General features: G+C 46.7%; 1 protein-coding gene across 7 annotated transcripts in view; it reads right to left on the bottom strand.

Annotated features, from left to right (window-relative positions):
• Nucleotides 1-12,229, bottom strand: part of LOC120973310 (calcium-dependent protein kinase 18) — a 63,803-nt gene extending 51,574 nt beyond the window's left edge. For 6 of the 7 annotated variants that reach the window (XM_040398814.3, XM_040398817.3, XM_040398816.3 and 3 more), the window contains exons 1-3: nt 11,811-12,229; nt 1,727-1,857; nt 997-1,038 (exon numbers count right to left, since the gene is read on the bottom strand). In XM_040398814.3, the coding sequence (XP_040254748.1) occupies nt 997-1,038; nt 1,727-1,857; nt 11,811-12,068 (431 nt within the window). In that variant the 5' untranslated portion in view covers nt 12,069-12,229. The remainder of the gene's footprint in view (nt 1-996; nt 1,039-1,726; nt 1,858-11,810) is intronic. The other variant, XM_040398819.3, reaches the window with a different exon arrangement.
• Nucleotides 12,230-25,222: the final 12,993 nt, after the last annotated feature.

The raw sequence follows: 25,222 nt of genomic DNA, 5'->3' as shown, positions 1-25,222 counted from the left end.
GACTTGGCTAGGACTTCTGTATATATAGTCGACACCTCCGATGAATACAATCATGTAGATCTCTCCTAGACTACACTTTCTAGTGACATATTAACACAATATCGATCATAAACACGTAGCCGATGAATTTAGAAATGAGCAGCCCTCTATGCATGTTCAACCACAACCCATACTGTGATCGAATTGGAACTACCAGAGGAATGGTAGTTTTAACCCAGGCACATGCAATCAGGTAAGGTCAATGAACATTCTGTTCCACATACCAGAATCATGCACGGACTTCAGCGTTCTATGGTCTGTAAAAAGAACTATCAGGCAGTAACGTTATGTTGGGCATGATAATAGTTTGGCGCATCAGTCTACATCTATGTTTACATCTTATCGCATACAATGTGTTGTTCTGCTGAGTAGATACTTCTCTCATACCTTGAGAAAGATATCTGCGCAATTTTTGTGATATATTTGACATTTTACTCGATGATTTTGAAGGAAACATGGAAATCAATTCAAACGTGTGCATGCAGAATTGGTTTCAACTTGAAGGAGTAATAATGTAACATATATCCATACAAAATTACAGCCTACGGTCAAGTACACTGGGTGTGATAGCTCAGCTTTTCAATCTTTATTTTATCTAGGATGAGGAATCACAACGTAAGAAATAAATATCAACAGTAGCTCCAATATTCCAAAATACTAGCCTTCAAAATGGAAATATTCAGCATATAAATCATTGCTGCATATTTTGCTCATAATAAGAAAATCAAAATATTAAAACTATAAATAAATAAATAAGAAATATTCGCCATAGAGTGACAAAACGTTGGTCGAAAATTGCACCTAACTGAACCATGAAATTTCAACATTTAAGCCCAGTAGCGCATCTAAGAAACCATAGTATAACTCATAAGTTACCAGCGTGGAAACAAGTTATAAAAAAATTGTGATAAAGGTAAGAGTTGTGGGAAAAAAGTCAAGGATTCTCGTAGTTCTTACTTGGCTAATATGCGGTCAAGCAACTCACCACCCTCACATAATCTGTCAAAGCCAAGTCAGAAAGTCCGAGACTGCATTAGTTTGTACCGTTCCTTAAACATAAACGGAAACAAAGACTGCGGAAAATAAAGAACTGCTTGCAGACTGATTTTGTCCATACTTTTTATATATGTAAATCCAGTATTATTTCTAGAATTTCTCAAAGGTATGCCAATGTTATGCCAGTTTGCATGTAAAGGCATCAACTCATGTCATCAAACATTTAAACAGTAAAATTATCTATCACACTTGGAACCTACTTGTAAGGCACAGACTAAAATCCTAAGCATCACTAAGCTCAACTCCTTCCGAAAAATTCATTGAATGTTTTGAGAACAAACATTAACAGACATGCTAACTTCTCTACCTCAACTTTGCTTCGGTACCCCCCCCCCCCCCCACCCCCTCTTAAAAGTTCGCACGAATCTTAAAGTTACTCAAAAAGGCTATTGCCATATTACCCTGCAGATCAAACATATTGAATAGATTGATTTGAATACAGAAGACTATATTACCCTTTTTATTGAAGGGGTAACTTCTAATGTCCACCTTTAATCTGCATTGAAATCTGTAAACTTTTCTAAGGGGGGTGTACCAAAGCAAAGTTCGTGGATAAATATCAAATAGACCTGACTAAGAAATCAAATTTCCACTGATTTTATTAACATTTGACAAGTTTCCCAAAACTTACTCCATAACAATATATATGTAGTTATCATCCTCGAATGCATTGTAAAAATGTACAACGTTTTCATGCCCGTGTAAGGCCTTGAGTATTTTAACTTCTCGCTTTACATCTTCAACTGCAACAGGAAGGACCATCTGCAAGGACAACAGCTCATACATCAGAATGTCATGTGGGGCCAGCCCTATAGGCGTAAGGGACCTGCACGGGCCGGCCCTGCACCTGCCTAAAGATATGTCCTAGTTTAGTTACAGTCTTTTTAGATTATGAGTCTGGGTATTAGTTGGAAAGGTTTAGTCCCGAAGAAGGTTACCCTGCCAACACCCAATTGTAATAGGAGTCTTAGTCTGGTCTTGTAATTAGGCTATATATAGCCAGCCCTTGGATCAATAAACGCAAGCAGAATATCCTACAACCTCTCCTCCCTTGCTCCTGCGCCACGGCGCCCCTCCTCACCCCCTTCTCCAACCATAGGTAAGCGAGGGCCTCGCCCTCGTCCTCCTACCAACCACGACTACAACCTGCGCGGCAATCAGCCGGGCCGTGACAACTTGGTATCAGCTTCCTCGTCGATCCCAGCGGCCATGTCTCCGCCACCGCCGCTGGCGCCTCTACCGCAAACCCTAGCAGACCTCGCGACCAAACAGCACGAGGATCATGAGGCCGTGGTCGCCACTTTGAACAGCCTCTCGGAGGAGAACCACACTGCTCGGACAGAGCGTGCCAAGGACCGCGCCACCCTCCAGTCCATCGCCGCGACACTCAAAACCCTCCAGGACCAGCTGGCGGACACGTCACAGCAGCAGCGCGCGCAGAACCTGGCCCTCCTTCGGCTGGAAGGCAAGGGCACGCCTCAATTGGGTGGTACCGGGCTCCTGCGGCCCCCAGATGCGCCCTCCCACACCGGGGCCCCGGCCGATCCAGGGGATAGGGCTCCGCGCCTCTACAAGATTGATTTTCCCCTCTTTGACGGGGCCAGCGATCCACGGCCGTGGCTGACACGTTGCAATCTCTTCTTCCTCGGGCAGCGAACGCCGGAGTCGGATAAGACTTGGCTCGCCTCATACCACCTCACCGATGTCGCCGCATTATGGTATGGCCACCTCGAGACTAAGCTGGGCCAGCGGCCGTCCTGGACCGAGTTTTAAAAACTGATCGCCAACCACTTCGGACCGCCGACCCGCGCCAACCCCTTTGGCGAGCTGATCTCCACCCGCCGCTCCGGCACCGTGGCAGAATACTCCAAGCGCTTTCTAGAGAATCTCTCTCGGGTACGCCCCATTGCTGACGACGATGAGCGGGATATCTTCACCAACAACTTGGGCGAGCCTATGAAAACTCAGGTCGAGATGCTGAAACCGGCGACTTTGGACGCAGCTATGGACTTAGCAATCTCCTTTGAGCACCTCAATACTGTCACCAGCACCGCGACCACTCCGGGCCGGCCCAGCCGTCCACTCCGCCCCATGGCTGCACCTACTCCGGCCTTGCCGGACTCCTCCAACCCCACGCCCGCGCTCGTCTTTAAACGACTCATGCCCGCCGAGATGGATGAACGGCGCGCTAAGAGTCTCTGCTTCAATTGTGACGAGAAGTTCACGCGGGGCCATCGCTGCAAACGTCTGTTCTATATTCAATCCGCCGACGCCGAAGAGGAGCAGTTTGAGGATTTCCAGGAAGCACAAATCTCACTCTTGGTTGTTACCGGAATTCCCACCAGCGACACAATGCAGGTCACTCTTCGCATCGGGGACCGTGACTTGGTCGCCTTGCTTGATTCAGGCAGCACCCATAACTTCATCCACGAAGAGTTGGCCACCATCGTCGGGCTGCCTTTCTCCTCCAATCGTCGTTTGGGAGTCACGGTCGCTAATGGCGATAAGGTGACCTGTCGGGGACTCCTTCAGCAGGCTGCGATCACCATTGGCAAGGAGCGTTTCGTTGTTGATCTGCATGCCATTCCATTGGGAGGGTTCGACATCGTCCTCGGTACACGATTCCTCAAAACTCTTGGGCCAATTCTCTGGGATTTCACTACGCAGTGGATGTCGTTTTGGCACTCGGATCACCGTGTGGAGTGGTCGGGCCTCGGCTCCCTCGGACGTCCTGCCCACCTACACGCGTGCGAAGGCAAGGAACTTCTGGACAGCCTGCTGGCCACTTTCACCGATGTTTTTGCCGACCCACAGGGCTTGCCGCCGCAGCGCGCACATGACCATCATATTCATCCTATTCCCGGGACACCGCCGGTTGCTGTCCGTCCCTACCGCTACCCAACGATTCAAAAAGATGAACTAGAGCGCCAATGTTCAGAGATGCTGGCTCGCGGTCTGATCCGTCCTAGTTCTTCTACATTTTCATCCCCCGTTCTACTCGTCAGAAAGGCCGACGGGACTTGGCGTTTCTGTATCGACTACCGTGGTCTCAACCTTGTAACCATCAAGGACAAGTTTCCAATTCCTGTTGTCGATGAACTTCTGGATGAACTCAAGGGTGCCCGCTTTTTCACCAAACTGGATCTCCGGTCGGGTTACCACCAGGTTCGGATGGCCCCTGAGGATATCCACAAGACGGCCTTCCGCACACATGAGGGCCTCTTTGAGTTTGTAGTGATGGCCTTTGGTTTGACAAATGCCCCAGCGACGTTCCAAGCACTCATGAACGACGTCCTCCGTCCCTACCTTCGTCGGTTTGTGCTTGTGTTCTTCGATGATATCTTGATCTACAGCTCGTCCTGGTCGGATCACCTACGTCATGTCAAGCTCGTTTTGGAGGCTATGCGCACACATCAACTGTTTCTCAAGCGCTCCAAGTGTTCCTTTGGGGAGGAGACCATGGCTTATCTGGGACACGTCATCTCCGCTGCAGGAGTTGCCATGGACAGCGACAAGGTTCTTGCCGTGGTAGACTGGCCGGTTCCGCGCACCATCCGCGCTGTGCGTGGTTTCTTAGCACTGGCAGGATACTACCGCAAGTTCACCCGGGATTTTGGCACCATTGCAGCTCCCCTCACGGCACTCCTCAAGAAAGACGGATTTCTTTGGACGCCTGCAGCGACTATTGCCTTTGAAGCCCTCAAGAAAGCTCTTACCACAGCCCCTGTGCTTCAGCTGCCGGATTTTGCTGTTTCATTCATTGTGGAGTGTGATGCATCTGGATCTGGTTTCGGGGCAGTCCTCCATGAAGGTGGCGGCCCCATTGCCTATTTCAGCAAAACCATCGCTCCGCGTCATGCTTCTCTCGCCGCTTATGAGCGGGAGCTCATTGGTCTGGTGCACGCCGTGCGCCACTGGCGGCCCTATCTTTGGGGACGTGCGTTCGTCGTCAAAACTGACCACTACAGCCTAAAGTTTTTGCTGGACCAACGCCTCGCTACCATTCCACAGCATCATTGGGTGGGCAAACTGTTGGGGTTCGACTTCACGGTGGAATATAAACCGGGTCGCCAAAACATCGTCGCCGATGCTCTTTCTCGCCGTGATGCTCCTGCCGGCCAGGCACTCGCCATATCTGGGCCTTCTTTTGATCTGTTTGAAGCTCTCCGCCAGGCTGCACACACGGACCCGGCGCTTGTCACTTTACGGGAACAACTAGAATCTGGTGAGTTAGGACAGCCTTGGGATCTTGTTGATGGTGTTGTTATTCCAACAGCGGGCTTATGTGCCACCCGCGTCGCCGCTGCTCGGGGAGGTCCTGGCTGCAGCCCATGATGCGGGCCATGAAGGTATCCAGAAGTCACTTCATCGTCTTCGCCGGGATTTCCATCTGCCGCAAGCAAGGGCCGCACTTCAGCAGTATATTCGTGCTTGTCAGGTTTGTCAACGCAACAAGATGGAGCAGCTTCATCCAGCCAGCTTATTGCAGCCCTTGACAGTGCCCTCTCGTGTCTGGGAAGACATCTCCATGGATTTCGTTGAGGCACTTCCGAAGGTGGGCGGCAAAAGTGTGATACTGACCGTTGTGGACCGTTTCTCCAAGTATGCGCATTTCATCCCCTTGGCGCATCCGTACACTGCGGAGTCTGTTGCTAAAGCCTTCTTCTCCAACATTGTCCGACTTCATGGGTTTCCCACATCCATCGTTTCGGACAGGGATGTGGTTTTCACTTCGGGCTTTTGGAAGGCTCTGTTTGCCGCCGCGGGGACACGCTTGCACATGAGTTCGGCCTTCCATCCGCAGTCTGATGGGCAATCTGAGGCCGTCAATCGCGTCATCACCATGTACCTCCATTTCATAACTGGGGATCGCCCACGGCAGTGGCTCCAATGGTTGCCTTGGGCGGAGTACTGCTACAACACTTCGTACCACTCAGCGTTGAAGGACACGCCTTTCAGGGTGGTTTATGGACGGGATCCCCCCTCATTCCGGGACTATACGCCGGGCGAGATTCGCAATCAGGCGGTGGAACGGCAGATCGTCGACCGCGATCAGTTCTTACACGACATCCGTGAGCGTCTCCTTCAGGCAGCACAACAGTACAAGCATTACTATGATGATAAGCATCAAGCCCTTTCTTTTGATGTTGGAGAGTGGGTTTGGCTCCGTCTTCAGCACCAGCCGGCGGCATTCCTTGGAGTAGGCGCCAAAGGGAAATTGGCTCCCAAATATTATGGGCCTTTCAAAGTCCTCGCTAAAATCAATACGGTTGCTTACCGTTTGGAGCTGCCCCCACGCGCCCGCATTCACAATGTTTTCCATGTCGGGGTCCTGAAGAAGTACCATGGCCCACCGCCGGAAGTTCCCGATGCTTCCACCTCTGTTTCAGGGTCGAGTACATCCAACCCCTGTCCAAGCATTGCGTGCTCGTATTGCCCGCGGTATCCAGCAGGTGCTCATTCACTGGGAGGGCCAGCCGGCGTCTGTTGCTTCATGGGAGGATGTTACAACCTTCCGCGAACGTTATCCAACCTTCCAGCTCGAGGACGAGCTGTTTCAGAATGGAGGGGGAGATGTCATGTGGGGCCAGCCCTATAGGCGTAAGGGACCTGCACGGGCCGGCCCTGCACCTGCCTAAAGATATGTCCTAGTTTAATTACAGTCTTTTTAGATTAGGAGTCTGGGTATTAGTTGGAAAGGTTTAGTCCCGAAGAAGGTTACCCTGCCAACACCCAATTGTAATAGGAGTCTTAGTCTGGTCTTGTAATTAGGCTATATATAGCCAGCCCTTGGATCAATAAACGCAAGCAGAATATCCTACAACCTCTCCTCCCTTGCTCCTGCGCCACGGCGCCCCTCCTCACCCCCTTCTCCAACCATAGGTAAGCGAGGGCCTCGCCCTCGTCCTCCTACCAACCACGACTACAACCTACGCGGCAATCAGCCGGGCCGTGACACAGAAGTTAGTGTGGAGTACTTAATTATGCGCAATATATATCAACTACGTGTTTATGAAGGATTTTTCAACATAAATTGGAACTGGGCTGGTATTATGAGCTATTTGTGTTGGATAAGTAAAGGGTTATCTCTGGTAACTTCTTCCATTTGTGATAGTGTTAAGATGTGACCTCAATACATGTAAGCAAAGGCAATGCATATCTATAGACGACAGTAAATGGGTCCATGTCATAGGCCCCTGTAGCACCAATAGACATTTCCTTATCACTTTACCTTTCTTTTTGCGAGAATCCTTATCAATTCATTTTGATGTTGCAAAATATCTAGTACTCCCTCCTTGGAAGCCATTTTCTTGGTACGACAACTTATGGAGAGATATAGGGAGCAAAAGAAGGACTTGCATATGGTGTTCATTGACTTGGAGAAGGCCTATGATAAGATACCGCGGAATGTCATGTGGTGGGCCTTGGAGAAACACAAATTCCCAGCAAAGTACATTACCCTCATCAAGGACATGTACGATAATGTTGTGACAAGTGTTCGAACAAGTGATGTCGACACTGATGACTTCCCGATTAAGATAGGACTGCATCAGGGGTCAGCTTTGAGCCCTTATCTTTTTGCATTGGTGATGGATGAGGTCACAAGGGATATACAAGGAGATATCCCATGGTGTATGCTCTTTGCGGATGATGTGGTGCTAGTTGACGATAGTCGGACGGGGGTAAATAGGAAGTTAGAGTTATGGAGACAAACCTTGGAATCGAATGGGTTTAGGCTTAGTAGAACTAAAACCGAATACATGATGTGCGGTTTCAGTACTACTAGGTGTGAGGAGGAGGTTAGCCTTGATGGCCAGGTGGTACCCCAGAAGGACACCTTTCGGTATTTGGGGTCAATGCTGCAGGACGATGGGGGTATTGATGAAGATGTGAACCATCGAATCAAAGCCGGATGGATGAAGTGGCACCAAGCTTCTGGCATTCTCTGTGACAAGAGTGCCACAAAAGCTAAAAGGCAAGTTCTACAGGACGGCGGTTCGACCCGCAATGTTGTATGGCGCTGAGTGTTGGCCGACTAAAAGGCGACATGTTCAACAGTTAGGTGTGGCGGAGATGCGTTTGTTGAGATGGATGTGTGGCCACACGAGGAAGGATTGAGTCCAAAATGATGATATACGAGATAGAGTTGGGGTAGCACCAATTGAAGAGAAGCTTGTCCAACATCGTCTGAGATGGTTTGGGCATATTTAGCGCAGGCCTCCAGAAGCTCCAATGCATAGTGGACGGCTAAAGCGTGCGGAGAATGTCAAGAGAGGGCGGGGTAGACCGAATTTGACATGGGAGGAGTCCGTTAAGAGAGACCTGAAGGATTGGAGTATCACCAAAGAGCTAGCTATGGGCAGGGGTGCATGGAAGCTTGCTATCCATGTGCCAGAGCCATGAGTTGGTTGCGAGATCTAATGGGTTTCACCTCTAGCCTACCCCAACTTGTTTGGGACTAAAGGCTTTGTTGTTGTTGTTGTAAAATATCTTGTACTCCCTCCGTTCACAAATATAAGAAGTTTTGGATATTTCAATATGGACTACATAGTACATACAGACTGAAATAGTGAACAAACACACTAAGAGCCTGTTTGGAATCCCTCCGCTCCGCGACTCCAATCCTGAGCTGAGCGGCATGTAGTTGTAATTTGGGGAGCTGCTAACCTGGCGTTCTGCGCGCTCAGCTCCATCCTGGAGGAGTGGAGTGTTGCCGAACAGGGCCTAAAACGTGTCTATATACACCCGATTCACAAAAAAATAGAACATCTTATATTCTACTAGTATTTGTGAACAGAGGGAATACCTAACTGTGAAGGAGGTGCACCTGAAAATAAGTTAAGCCCAACACTCCAAAAGGAGTTCTTTGGACTTTTGACTTAATTTGGCAGATAAGCTGCTACAAGGGCATCCCTAGCCGATCCCCTAAATTTTAGAGTAAACGGCCGAGTAAACCTTAGTGGAGTATTTTTACTCCTGTAAGTTTGGTCGTTTCTAGCCGATCCCCTAAATTTAGCGGAGTAAAATTTTATTTTTGCCAAATTATTCCAATTCTAGTTACATTGCAACTACAAGCACACATATAAAAACCAAACATAATAATTAATGTTCACACAATTCACAAATATTACAAATTCATAGTTTATAAACCAAATTATTCAAATTCATACACATCGCATGGTTCAAATGAAGTAAATAGCATGATAAAAGCACAACTACAAAGTGCTATGGAGATGCCACTGATGCTCAAAGATCATCTTGGAGCTGGGTATGAACTTCTCGGTTCTCGATCTTGCGTGCGCTTCAAGGAATCTCTGGATCCTATTTGCATCGTGCTCTGGCTCAACAGGATTCCCATTGGTGATGTACCAAAAGTTCTCAGGCATGTCTCTCTCATCTTCAATGATCATGTTATGCAAGATGATGCAACAAGTCATGATTTGCCATAGAAACTTGGAGTTCCAATACTCTGCAGGTCCACGAACGATTCCAAAGCGCTTCTGAAGCCACCGAAAGCTCTCTCCACATTCTTCCTAGTCGACTCTTGGCGTGTGGCAAAGTGAGATCTTTAGTTACCTTGACGTGGAATTGTTTTTGCAAATGTGGCACATGGAGGATAGATGTCATCTGCAAGGTAGTAACCCATCATGTACTCACGACCATTGACCATATCTTCTATATCTAAATAGGGGCACCCCACTAGATGATTTTCCTGCCTTCTCATGAAGCCACGTCACTCCAATTGTTCTAGCCGTTGATGCAACATAGATCGGTGCTATACAGCCGTCAGATCAAGTATTGGTCAAATTTACTAGGAGCTGCCACCGCTAAGTTAGAAGGAGCATCTCCTGCAACAAGCCTAGCAAACAATGGTGATCTTGACAGCACATTCAAGTCATCGTGAGAGCCAGGCAATCCAAAAAATGAATGCCAGATCCATAGATCCTCCGATGCAACAGCCTCAAGAACGATCGTTGCGGTGGCCTTTGTACCAACATTTCCACCCTGCAGGACAATTCTTCCAGGTCCAGTGCATGCAGTCAACTGTTCCTAACATCCCAGATCATCCTCTTTCTTCACTCGCTGCCATAAGCCTCTCAGTGTCTTCCTCGTTGGGTGCCCTCAAGTACTCTGGCCCAAAGACATCAATCACTGCTTTTGTGAACCTTCCAACGGCCTCCAAGATTGTATCTTCTTCAATGCGGACATAGTCGTCAATTGCATCGGCCGAACACCCATATGCCAGAAATCGAACAGCCGCAATACACTTCATCAAAGGGCTCGCACTTATCTCTCCGCATGCATGCCTTCTAAGCTTAAACCAATCATCATACTTCTCGACGGCTTTTGCAATGGTGAGAAAGAGACTTGTGTGCATCTGAAAGCGGCGGCGAAAATACTTCTCTGGATAGGTCAGATTAGGGTCAAAATAATCTCTCATAATCTTGACTTGGCCCTCCGCTCTATCACAGTCGAGTTGTATGCGGCCAAACTACGATCCTCTCCTTGGTCGTCGAATATCATCATTGAAAATCATGCCAACAACAATTTCGATGTCATCGTCGTCTTCTTCCTCTTCGGATGACTTCGAAACTGAAACGCCTTGTTTACTAGCAATGTGTGGCAGGAGCTTTGCAAACTCACAGACACCAATATGAACGTGAGTACAGCAAACCACCCTGAGACTGAAGGTCAAACAGAAAACTTAAATCAATGTGTGGAAACATTTTTTAGGTGTATGGTGCATTCTGCACCCAAGAAGTGGGTCCAGTGGATTTCACAAGCTGAATACTGGTACAATACAAACTTCCATTCTGCTCTTGGACACACACCCTTCAAAGTTCTCTATGGTTATGAGCTGAGACATCTGGGTGTGAAAAATCTGCAGTCAGATACACCCACAGATCTTACAGTTTGGATGTCCGAGCGGAATGCAATGACTGCACTTATCCGTGATCAACTCCAACGTGCTCAACAGCGCATGAAAGCTCAGGAAGACAAGCATCGTTCTGAGAGAGTGTTTCAACCAGGCGATTGGGCATATCTGAAACTTCAGCCATATATGCAACAATCGGTTGCTCGTCGCACTAACCACAAATTGGGTTTCAAATACTTTGGTCCATTTCAGGTATTGGAGCGAATTGGTGACGTTGCTTATCGCCTTCAATTACCAGCAACTAGCAAGATGCACCCTGTGGTTCATGTCTCCTTGCTCAAGCCCGCTACACCACCAAGTGATGGTGCCAATACAACTGAAGAGCTTCAGTACGCGCATCAATTGGCCGTATCGTCCAAGCCCGCGCAAGTTATGGCGTCTCGATGGGTGTGTGTCGGAGGACGCACACGCAAGTAGTACAAGATCGCTTGGTCAGGTTTACCGCTGTCTATGGCAACCAGTGGTCCAGTGCACTGGCAGAGCTTCCTACAGCTTGAGGTCAAGCTGTTGCTTAAGGAGGGCGGAGTGCAACGACCAGTTGTGCCTGGGCCTTCCTCCGTGGGCTGAGAGGGAGTATTAGCCGTTGCGTATGTAGGTGTGGGTATCGTTGATCATTTGTATCCACTGAGATCTTATCCTCTGATCTTCTTCTTCTCCAAGCCTCCTTCCCTGCCGTAACACTCCTCTGTAGTCTCTCAAACTCTGAGATCTATGAACCATACCCGAGCCATGGCAGGGAATGCTATCAATACCGTAGCAGACGATCACGCACACGTACCTTGTTCTTGTCGATGCGCTTGACAGCAACGCGCTCATCGGAGTGGCGGTCGACGGCAGCGAAGGTGTAGCCGAATTGGCCGTGTCCCAGCAGCTTCCCGAGTGCGTACCGCGCCTCGAAGTCCTTGTCGTAGCCGAAGTCCGTCCGCTTCCCGCACGCAACGACCCCCCTGCCCCCGCCGCTGCCCTTCCTCCCCTTCTCTTTATTCCCCGCGGGGCCAGCGGGGCTGGCAGCGCTGGAAGAGGTGCAGAGGCCCATCTTCGTCGCCGGCGAAGCCTGCTATTACCATCAATGACGGGAGCAGGATGGATGCAATTTGGTCAAAGCTGAACGGGGGATGGGGGAGCGGCCGCGGAGACTTTTGACTCTTGCTTTCTCTCCTCTTGGCTTTTTTTTAGTCGGAGGAATACCACAAGTATAATACGATGACGGGCGTGTACCGTAAGTATTTAAATATAATATTATTGCTGAGTTTTTTTAGCAACATATTATTGCTGAGTTAGAAGAGAGACGGAGAGAGAAGAGAAGCGGGTTGTAGACTTAGAACATCCCTAGTAGATCCCGCAAACCGGGTGATGTAGTATGGATACCCTAGGGCCGATCTTTCATGAAATGGAGAGGATTCCGCGAAGAACACGAAAACACGAAAGGGAAAACACGAGGGGAACGAGAGGAAACACTTAAATCAATAAGAAACAATCACACATGTGCTAGATCCAAGTACGCATAGAGATCACACGGTCCAAATCCAACAAAGGACGATACATAGGGTAACTAGTTCATCTCCGTGAGGAGGCCTTGAATCCGCGAGGGATCTTCCCATGAGGGGGAATCCAAGCGTGGATCTTCTCCATAGAGGCCGCGGTCTCTCTCGATGGAGTAGAACCACAAGGATGAGCAAAGCTCTATCTCTATAATGAGCTAAAACCAATGCTAACCCTGGAAAGGAGGCGGAGGTGGTCTATTTATAGTTTTAGCCACGAAGAGGTAAGTGGGAGAGGGATACAAGGCAAAAGGCCCGGCTGTGCACGCGCAGGTGTCGGACGTCCAAGGGACGTCGGTCGTCCGGTGGCTCGCGGGGGTCCGGGCGTCCAGAGGGCGTCGGACTTCCGACGTTTTGGCTCTGTTAAGGTGGCGTCGGATTTCCGGACGATGTCAGTCGTCCGGTCGCTGGAGGTTGTCGGACGTCTGGTGTCATGTCGGTCGTCCGGTCGTTGTAGAGTGTCGGTCGTCCGGTGTCTTCCGGTCATCCGACCGCTGTAGACTCTGCTGCTCCGTCTTCTTATGTCTTCACTTCCACGCTTCCCTCACGGATGGTGTAGTCGTTCCGTTGCGCTCGCACTCCTCCTCGTCGTCCGTGAAGCTCCAACAATACCTATGCATGCACACGAGTGGAGTGTCAAGTAGTATACCATCCTCGAAGGGGTCAGGTGAGCACGTGTAAACAAGATGATTCACCTTTATGTATGTGAAGTAGATGTTGTACGTGTCACTTGTCAAACCGGCTCTTGACATGGTGATGTCCGTAGGATGCTCCGCATCATCCCCTCCCCCTCGGAACAGATCCGACCTCGGATCAAAAACCAAATCACAATGGGAAAGAGATGGTGTCGCCGTGTAGAAGGGGGCGTTCACCAAGTACTTATCATCTTCAAGCTCGAAAATGGGCACTCTCCAATGTCGCACCGTCTTGTGATTCCTTCAAAAGGAGCAAGAACAACAAACACTTGGAAAAACAAATGTGGTTAGCGTTAGAGTAAAACCAAGCATTCAAGAGGTGATTCACCCAACAAGTGTCGTTATCAAGCATAGCATATGGCGTGACAAAGGATTGTGACATGGCATGTAAGCATATGAATTGAGCACAATTAAGGTTGTCATGGAAACAAACATGTAAATGTGAGGTTGCGATGCAAATATGTGTGACAAGGTAATAAGCATCTACCTCAAGTTCATAGCAACCATGCATAAAAGCGCTCGACAAATGGTTGATGGTACGCATAGGAATCATTCACAACACCAAATAAAATGAAGTGTCTAAACAGATGGGTCAAGTGCAAGACAATCCAAGCATAACATGCATAGGGTGTAGTGAAGATAGTATGGCCCTCAACACAATAGAAAGAGCAAGTGTTCATCATGTGTGAGGCAATCAAGGCAAGCATGTAGCAATACATGGGACATGACATATGTGAAGAAATGACACTGTGGCAACCAAGCACATAATAGGAGCAAATAAGCCATGAATTGGATGCAACACAAGGTATATATGTCATGAGGCATGGCAATGTCAATGATAAGTCGAAGCAAGATCTCTAGCATGTGTGCAATATGTCAAGGTGCAAGCAACACATGATGTATGATCCAAAATATTTATGCTCATGGTTTGGGGGTTCTCAAAAGAGAAGGATATCACCTTGAAAGTATGTCCTTGTGCGTCCTTCACAATGCCGAAGCACAAGCAAGTATGATGTAGAAACGTCATGGTAGAAGGTGGCTCGCTCTCAAGAGCTCTAATGGTCAACTCACGTGAAGTGGAAGTGACACGAATAATGATCCTACACAAGCACAAATAAAAGCAAAGAATGTATGTGCATGGTAGATAAACACATCATCCATCGTGATGGTTCTCTTCTCTTGCACATAACCGTTATAAGCACAAGTGCATGAATAATATGATGCAACAATGGTTATATTCATGGCACAGGGTATATGGTGCAAAGAGGTAAGACAAGCATGCTTCACAAAGAATATGTCAAAATCTCCAAATATATGCGAGAATGCTATGGGGGCAATCTCATTAGCAAGACTAAAATTATCGTTGCACTCAATACATGGCAAATCATCTAGCATGAGACGGGCAACATATGGAAAGATATGACGAGAATCAATAACAATCATGTGTAAAGCATGGCAATGGTTGTCATCAACCGCATGAAACGAGCAAGTATGAATCATCGGTGATGCAACATAAGCAAGCATATCAATTATGTCGTGCAAACTAGTGGAGCGAAGATGCAACACACTAGGGGAAATCATGGCAATCATGACATGTGAGCAAATAGTGGACATAGGCAATGTACATGACATATCACAAGCACGAACACAAAGCAAGATCAAAGTATCATCGTAGGGATGGGTCACAAATGAAACATGCAATAACAAGCAATATCTCCACCAAACTTGCAAATACACATACAAGTACGAGAATCAATCATCATGTGTAATGCAAAGCTTGGGTCACAAATGCATGGTAAAGGCATAGGAATGAGCATATCATGCAAAGTGAACATGGCAAGATGGGCATAGAATACGTAATTGACAATAACCCATAACCATGTGAGGGCCATGTAGAAGAAATGCGCGAAGTTGTTGCGCAATGGGAACGGTGTGAAATACAATTCACGTGATCCCAAGTCATCCTTGCTCTCTAGAGCTCGTTTTGTCAACTCATGGGATTGTGAGGTTGACAAGTATTCATGGGTACCTACAAAAAAGAGACACAAACCAAAGAAATTGTGTGTGTGGTAAATGTACACATCATCCATCATGATGTGTATGTGCACGTGTGAGTTAGCACAAGATAAGCATCGCTCAAAGAAATTTAATGCATGGTATAAAAACATGTCATCCATCATGAAAGAATAGTTGTTATGTATAACACGACGCGGACACAAATTGAGCGGGCAAGTATATGGCACAACAATAGCATTATGATTCATGGGGAGCATACTGTGCACATAATTATTGGGGTCATGCAATGGATGGGATTGATCAAAATCTCATAACATGTATGAGGAAACTATGGGGGTCTCCTCATAAGCAATATCGGAAACATCATATGGAGAAAATGGACAACATCCAAAACAATGCATATTTGAAGCTAGGTGGTCATGGCATGGCATATGATTGAAATGATGCAAAGGGAGCATATCAATATCATCACAAGATAAACAAATGCCAATAACCATGGGCTTTTCATCTATGCCATATGTGCAAATTGGGTTTATTTTAATGGCATATGCATAGTTACTACAAAGAGATTGCAAATTTGACATATGATTGATCTCATGCATAGCATATGACAAGTCAAGCGGATTGTCAAACATGATGTGACCTAAAGAATTGTCACAAGAAATCCTACGCAACATGGCATCACAACTAATAGACTCCACATGGCAATCATCAAACTCATCATAAATGGGTAAATCATCACATGGGGAAATCATATTAGCATGAAGCATGGCAATAGGGGTATCAACATCATGCGAGCAATCAATGTCCACTAGTGGGACTAGAGCATCACCTTCACCTATGTTACCTTTTCATTTCATTCAAGTGGTGTAGGTGAGGTGGGAAAGACCAAATGATGGTCATATTCATCTTGATGGAACCATGTGGGGGTGCATCATATTCCACCATGGCCATCGTCTTGTCCATAGGAAGGACAAAGTCGTCGAGAATCGGCGCGTCATCATATATGGGACCTAACACCAAATGAGAAGACACAATAGAGGTAGAGCTTAAGTCATTAGAAATAGAAGTGGCCTCACATGCCCTATCAACTACCTCACTCTCTCTATGTGGTGGCTCACTCACTCCCTCCAAGTAAGTGCACTCAATGTCACATATGGTGGAGTCACTCATCTCACTCAAGTGGTGGGGGTTGTGGCTCTCCTCACATGGGAATTGGGGCAACTCCTCATATATGGGGCTAGTGGTGAACTCACTCTCACTCTCAATATGGTGGCAAAAGTCACTCTAGTCATCATACGTCATCGTGGTCGAAGGGGAAATCCCATGCTCAACCATCTTGTCACCGTCGCCATGGATGAAGGCCAAAGATGGCATATCACCGCTCTCCTCCATGACCGAAGGGAAAATCCCATGCTCGATCATCTCATCACCGTCGCGGTGGATGAAGGCCGAAGATGGCATATCATCGCTCTCGCCTCCAAAGATGGAAGCATCATCCCTGCTCGCCACCTTGTCGCTCGCCTCCAAAGCATGTTCCTTGATTGGCTCCGTAGTTGTAGTCGTCGCCGCACCATCTTGAAAAAGAGTCGTGGTAGACTCGGCATCATAAATGCCACAAAGAGGAATGGCGGTGAAGTCAAACTTGGGAGCGTCGTCTTGGAGCTCATCGGGCTTGATCATCTTGGTGGTAATATCCTCATGCTCGTTCTCATGGAGCTTGGTTGCCGGGAAGTGTGCTTGGGGTGGAGAAGCCTTAGCCTTCATGAGTTCTTGTTCCACCTTGAGAGCACCAATGTAGTGGTCATTGAGGGACTTGTAGTTCTCGAGGAAGATAGTCTTGGAGATGTCGTCGTGCAATCCCATCATGAAGTGGAACTTCATCGAAATGGGGTCGTCCACGCCAGCTCTTCGCAAGGCCTTCTTCATCTCCTTGAAGTACGCATCGATGGACTTGGATCCTTGGATGGTGTTCTCCAATTGGCGTAGAAGTTGTTCCGTGTAGGTGGGAGGCACGAACTCTCGCGGCGTAGTTCTCTTCATCTTGGGCCAACTCATGTCGTAGCTCTCCGAAGGTGTGTGAAGCCACCATGTTGACGCGTAGTCATGGAAGTTCATTGTGGCGCACCTCACTTGATCTTCGGGAGGTACTTGATGTAGCTTAAGGTAGTCATCCATCAGGCGCTCCCACTAGAGATATTCCTCGGGTTCTTAAGTCCCATAGAAAGGAATCTTGTGGTCGTTGTCGAGGTCGTAAGTCGCGGACTTGAGCTTAGGGAGCTTCTCTTGAGTGTAGTCTTGAGGTACTTGTAGGCGAAGATGCCGAATGTCCAAAGGCGAAGATGCCTTGTAGTCGCTTGGCGGAGATGCCAAGGTAGATGGTGAAGCCATAGAGCGGTGGTTGGTGTAGAGCTCTTGACCTTCACGTTCTCGTTGGTGATTGTGTCGATGCCGATGTGTCCATGCCGGAGATGGTAGCTCGGAAGCATGTGCATTTGAGCGTCTTCTCGAAGATGAGGAAGATCTCTTCCAGGACTTGATGAGGGCTTTGATCTCCTCCATTTGAGCAGTCATCTTGGCGTCCGAGTTGTTTTTCATGGCACCAAACTCATCGTTGTTGTTGTAGACTGAAGGGGGTGTGCTTTGCCTATCCATCACAAGACTCGAGCAAATGTGAGTGGGAGAAAGAGAAGAACTAGACCAATGTACCTTACCTGATGTTGAAGATGGATCAATGATCACTAAATAATGTATCAAGGAAATAACACAATTGGTACTGGATCTTGTCAATTCTCACACCTACACAAGTAAGGCTAATGGAGTAGCTTGGTGAGGATAGTGTCACAAAAATTTGATGCAAAATGTTAGCAAGAGTCAATAATGTTGAAAGAGATTCACAAATTCTCAAGTGCAAAAAGTAGACCAATAGCAATCAATGGTACACGGAAACACACACACGGATAGATAGATGGGGTTGTGCAACCAAGAAATGAGCTCAAAATGTGGAATCCACGGAAAATGCTCTTGTTGCAGAACACTAGAGAGACGCTAGCTCGATTGCTCAATAGGCGGATACGACACTTGTTCACAACCTATAAGAGAGAGAAAATGCAACGACTTTCTATCCCAAGTATGCTATGTATATATGATTCCCGGCGTTTCGCACACGATGATCCAAGATGATCAATATGGTAGTATGATATGTGATGTGGCGATGCTATGGCTATTGCTTACAAGCTCTTTGTTTTTCTCTTCGCTTAAAAGCTTATTCTCTTTTCTTTCTTTTTTGATATGGCCACTTATGCGAAATGCACAAACCAAGATAGCAATTGTGTATATGCGGGAACAATCTTGTGGCACAAGAGATGATATGATGACACAAAGATGATACCAATATGATATGGTATGTATGCAATGGAAGGTGTAGATCGATGATCACTAATGTGCACAAGTAACGTTGCCGGCAATACTCAATGGCTAGTCTCGATAGGCAAGTGACGCAAAATGGGCTAGGGGTTATCAATACAATGGCAAGAAGAATGTATAATGATGGAATACCACGATACCAAGATGATATAGAGGTTACCGTTCTTGTGTACAGTTAGGGTGTCAAAATGGTGAAGTTGTTCAATGTCGAATCCTTGGCAAAGTTGAGCGGCGGTGTTGTCGATGTCGAACCGTTCCTAGTTAGCCGAAACACCCTAGGAAACGGAAAAACCACAATTCAAAATCTCCAAAGGCAAATGTCAAATGGTGGTAGCGGAAAGTGGTGGTGGTTTTGTGGAAGCTCAATGGGACTGCGGAAGTGCAATGATGGGTTATGCAAGTTGAAGTTGAGGTCACCGTCCCTAAGTAACCGAAGCACCTTAGGAGACACAACCCACAACTCAAACAAGCTCAAACAAAATTGGGTTAAGTTGAGGTAGCGGAAGTATATGGAGGGCAAGGTTATGCGGAAGTTATGATGGTGGTTGATGAAGAAGTAATTGTCCCTAAGTAGCCGAGAAACCGTATGAGACTCGAATCATTACTCAAGCAACCACTAATGCTATGGGGAACAAAATGGGTTAGGTTGCGGAAGTCGATGGTGGTAATGCGGATGATATGGTGGAGAGCCTAGGCAAACTTGCCAAATTTCAGAAAATATGATGAATTCAAATGATGGTGGTGGTATTTTTGTGGGATGGGGGGTGTCAATAGCTTCAAAACAAGCTAAAGAACATCAAAATCAGAGTTCGGATGAATTAGTTATGGCCGAAACAAAAATCAGCCGAAGTCGATATCTACAGGTGTCGAACGTCCGACAGTTGTCGGAAGTCCGAGGTTTCAGCTTTGGATCGGGGGGGGGGGGGGTGTGTCAGATTTCCGGTAAGTACCGGTCGTGCGGTGGTTCGGAGGGCTCCGGACGTCCGACGAGTCTGGGTCAACTCGGGATTTCAGATCCGGGACGCGATTTTGGGGTCAAAATTGAGGAGATTTCATGAATGGAAAGTGTGGAAACTTGTGGAGATGCTAGATCCAATCGAAACACAATGAACCCATGGATCAAAATCAACAAAACATCATCAAACCAACAAATCACGAAAAAATTGGGGCTATTTTTGGTGGGGATTTTTGAAATTTAGGACGAAATCAAGCAAAAGAAGGCTAGAAAACGGTGGGGGTGACTCCAAATTCGTGATCAATGTGGCTCATGATACCAAGATGATGTAGGGTGGATACCCTAGTGCCGACCTTTCTCGAAATGGAGGGGATCCTGCGAAGAACACGAAGAACACGAGAGCGAAAACACGAGGGGAATGAGAGGAAACACTTCCGACGTCCGGAGGGCATCGGACTTCCGACGTTTTGGCTCTGTTGAGGTGGCGTTGGATTTCCGGACGATGTCGGTTGTCCGGTCGCTATAGAGTGTCGGTCGTCCGACCGTTGTAGACTCCGTTGCTCCATCTTCTTCCGTCTTCGCTTCCACGCTTCCCTCGCAGATGGTGTAGTCGTTCCGTTGCGCTCGCACTCCTCCTCGTCGTTCGTGAAGCTCCGACAATACCTATGCATGCACACGACTGGAGTGTCAAGTAGTATACCATCCTCGAAGGGGTCAAGTGAGCATGTGTAAAGGAGATGATTCATCTTTATGTATGTGAAGTAGATGCCATATGTGTCACTTGTCAAACGGGCTCTTGACATGGCGGTGTCCGTAGGATGCTCCACATCACCCGGTCGTCCGCTATAATAACCGCCTATTTGCAGGATTCATCTTGTATCCCCAGCCCAAACAGATCCTCCAAATCCAACCGCCCCGGAAAAAATTGTGGGATCCCCATTGGCGAGGGATTTTGCCCGGTTTTGAAGGATCCCCTTTTCTTTGGTGGAAGGGAAATTTCAGCCCCAACCGCTTTCCTTGCATCCCGCGCCATGGCATCCCGAGCTTGATTCCGGCAAATCTTGCCGCACGCGAGCTGCCACATGCCGCCGCCGCATGCGAGCTGTTGCACATCGTCGCCGCCACCGCGAGCTGCCGGACGCCGCCACTGTCGTCGCTGTCGCCCGCGATCTAGTGCCGCTGCAGTCGTCCCCGCGAGCTAGGTAGCCGCTGCACACCGCCGTCGCCGCCGTCGCCCATGAGCTACCGCACGCCGCCGCCGTCGCAGTCGAGACGAACCCGATTGTAATTTAACAGAGTTTTTAGGGGTGTGTGCAAATTTACCGGAACAATGATATATTTTACGGGGTCTGTTCTGCTAGAACAAAAGTCATACCCTAAAAATGCGACAAAAATGTTTTGCGGTATCCTTTAAACCGATTTTTGCGAGACGGGGTATATGGATCTACTAGAGATGCTCTTACAATCGGCTCTAGTACAAGATCCAAGAAGCTTTGTAAGAGTTGAAGGTCGGCCATATGTTGATGAAGTAGTACTTTCTAATAGCCAACTATTATACATGTTAGCTACTGCTCAATGCACCAAACAACATCTTGATGACCCACAAGTATAGGGGATCTATCGTAGTCCTTTCGATAAGTAAGAGTGTCGAACCCAACGAGGAGCAGAAGGAAATGATAAGTGGTTTTCAGCAAGGTATTCTCTGCAAGCACTGAAATTATCGGTAACAGATAGTTTTGTGATAAGGTAATTTGTAACGGATAACGAGTAATGAAAGTAAATAAGGTGCAGCAAGATGGCCCAATCCTTTTTGTAGCAAAGGACAAGCCTGGACAAACTCTTATATAGAGAAAAGCGCTCCCGAGGACACATGGGAATTATCGTCAAGCTATTTTTCATCACACTCATATGATCCGCGTTCGTTACTTTGATAATTTGGTATGTGGGTGGACCGGTGCTTGGGTGTTGACCTTTGTTGGACAAGCATCCCACTTATGATTAACCCCTATTGTAAGCATCCGCAACTACAAAAGAAGTATTAAGGTAAACCTAACCATAGCATGAAACATATGGATCCAAATCAGCCCCTTACGAAGCAACTCATAAACTAGGGTTTAAGCTTCTGTCACTCTAGCAACCCATCATCTACTTATTACTTCCCAATGCCTTCCTCTAGGCCCAAACAATGGTGAAGTGTCATGTAGTCGACGTTCACATAACACCACTAGAGGAAAGACAACATACATCTCATCAAAATATCGAACGAATACCAAATTCACATGACTACTTATAGCAAGACTTCTCCCATGTCCTCAGGAACAAACGTAACTACTCACAAATCATATTCATGTTTATAATCAGAGGCGTATTAATATGCATAAAGGATCCGAGCATATGATCTTCCACCAAATAAACCAACTAGCATCAACTACAAGGAGTAATCAACACTACTAGCGACCCACAGGTACCAATCTGAGGCTGTGGGACAAAGATTGGATACAAGAGATGAACTAGGGTTTTAGAGGAGATGGTGCTGGTGAAGATGTTGATGGAGATTGACCCCCTCCCGATGAGAGGATCGTTGGTGATGACGATGGCGATGATTTCCCCCTCCCAGAGGGAAGTTTCCCCAGCAGAACAGCTCTGCCGGAGCCCTAGATTGGTTCCGCCTCGTGGCGGCGGAGTTTCTTCCCGAAAGCTTGCTTATGATTTTTTTCAGGGTAAAAGACTTCATATAGCAGAAGATGGGCACCGGAGGCCTGCTAGGGGGCCCACGAGGCAGGGGGCGCCCAGGGGGGTAGGGCGCGCCCCCACCCTCGTGGATGGTGGGTGGGCCCCCTCTGGTACTTTCTTCGCTCAGTATTTTTTATTAATTCCAAAAATAACTTCCGTGGAGTTTCAGGACTTTTGGAGTTGTGCAGAATAGGTCTCTAATATTTGCTCCTTTTCGAGCCCAGAATTCCATCTGCAGGCATTCTCCCTCTTCATGTAAACCTTGTAAAATAAGAGAGAATATGCATAAGTATTGTGACATAACGTGTAATAACAGCCCATAATGCAATAAATATTGACATAAAAGCATGATGCAAAATGGACGTATCAACTCCCCCAAGCTTAGACCTCGCTTGTCCTCAAGCGGAAGCCGATAACGATAAATATGTCCACATGTTTAGAGATAGAGGTGTCGATAAAATAAAATACGGACATGAAGGCATCATGATCATTCTTATAACAGTAACATATATAAATATTGTCATATGATTTCTTATGCTCAAGTAGTAATCTATTCACAATGTCAAGTATGAATCAGAAACTTCATTGAGAACTAACAAACTATGATCTCGGTCATTGAAGCAATTGCAATTTATCATAACATCGGAAAGAGTCAATATAAGAGCTTTTCAGCAAGTCCACATACTCAACTATCATTTATACTTTCATAATTGCTAATACTCACGCAATACTTGTGGGTATGGAGTTTTAATCGGACACAGAGAAAGATAGGGGCTTATAGTGTTGCCTCCCAACCTTTTACCTGAAGGGTAATGTCAACAATAATAATTCATGCTAACTTACATCCAATTGGATATATATATATATCAGGATCTTTCCAACACCAGGTGCTTGCCAAAGGATAAAATGTAAAAAGGAAAGGTGAAGATCACCATGACTCTTCTATAAGGTATAAGACAAGAATAAAAGATAGGCCCTTCGCAGAGGGAAGCAGAGGTTGTCATGTGCTTTTAGGGTTGGATGCACGAAATCTTAATGCAAAAGAACGTCACTTTATATTGCCACTTGTGATATGGACCTTTATTATGCAGTCCGTCACTTTTATTGCTTCCATATCACAAGATCGTATAAAGTTTATTTTCTCCACACTAATAAATCGTACATATTTAGAGAGCAATTTTTATTGCATGCAACATGACAACTTACTTGAAGGATCTTACTCAATCCATAGGTAGATATGGTGGACACTCATGGCAAAACTGGTTTTAAGGGTATTCGGAAGCACAAGTAGTATCTCTACTTGGTGCAAAGAATTTGGCTAGCATGAGAGGGAAAGGCAAGCTCAACATGTTGGATGATCCATGACAATATACTTTATTTCGGATATAAGAAAACATAACCCATTACGTTGTCTTCCTTGTCCAACATCAACTCTTTAGCATGTCATACTTTAATTAGTGCTCACAATCATAAAAGATGTCCAGGATAGTATATTTATATGTGAAAACCTCTCTTTCTTTATTACTTCCTATTAATTGCAACGATGACCAAAACTATGTTTGTCAACTCTCAACAACTTTTATTCATCATACTCTTTATATGTGAAGTCATTACTCTCCATAAGATCAATATGATCTCTTTTATTTCTTTATATTCTTTCTCTTTCTTTTTATTCCCTCACGATCATAGCAAGATAATCAAGCCCTTGACTCAACACTAATCTTTATTATATATAGCTCACATACTCGATTACATAGAAGGATCATAAAGCAAAACTCAAAACTAAATCATACTAAAACTTTATTCTACTAGATGAAGATATTACCAAAAGGATCGAACTAAGAAAAAGGTAAAGATAGGAGTGTGATGGTGATACGATACCGGAGCACCTCCCCCAAGCTTGGCAGTTGCCAAGGGGAGTGCCCATACCCATGTGATTATATCTCTTTTGCCGGTGAAGGAGATGGAGTTGTTGATGATGTAGGCTTGTTGTCCCTCTTCCAAGGCATAGGCTCGCCATCATAGAAGGATGATCGAGTCTCCGGGATCCTTAAATCTGCAGCCAAACTCATCCTCTTGAATCTATATTCATACTCACAGTTTTGGTTTTGCAGGTCATAGATCTGGGCTTGGAGGTGCTCGATTTTCTCATGAAGCTTGAAGATGGCCTCCCCAATGTCCTTGGCGTCCAGCTTGTGGTTGTTGGTGAACTCCGTGATCATTATGTGATTGGAGTCGAGTCCACGCTCCACCATCTCCTAACACTTGAAAACTTGTTGCTCCATTGCCTCGAGCCTTGCCTCCATGCTTCCGGTCCTCCTTGGTCCCTCAACATCGCGGATGTGCAGCAACCCCTCACGCATCTCAATGGTTTGAGGATGTTGCAGCACTTTCGCGAGGTAGGGGTTGATGACCTTCTCGAAGAACTTGTCCTTGGGGGCACTTGGAGACGTCATGGTGATCTAGATCTGTCAGAAAAATAGCTTGAAACAAAAACAGAGGATATTTGCGTGTATGGTGGTCAAAACCTTCGGGAGATTATATAATGAATTTTTACCGACCAAAAGAAGTATCGTGCAAGAAAACAGAGTCCGGAGAGCACTCGAGGTGCCCACGAGGCAGGGGGTGCGCCCAGGGGGGTAGGGCGCGCCCTCCACCCTCGTGGACGCCTCGTGTCCTTCCCGGACTACTTCTTATTTTCCTATTTTCTTAAATATTCCAAAAGGAAAAAAATTGCCATTAGAACTGTTTTGGAGTCTGTTTACTTACCGTACCACATACCTATTCCTTTTCGGAGTGTGAAACATTCTGGAAAGTGTCTCTT

This window comes from Aegilops tauschii, chromosome 2 (genome assembly GCF_002575655.3).
Source record: "Aegilops tauschii subsp. strangulata cultivar AL8/78 chromosome 2, Aet v6.0, whole genome shotgun sequence".
Lineage (NCBI taxonomy): Eukaryota > Viridiplantae > Streptophyta > Magnoliopsida > Poales > Poaceae > Aegilops > Aegilops tauschii.
Note: the sequence above shows the minus strand (reverse complement) of the source record. Positions and strands in the feature narration are given on the sequence as shown.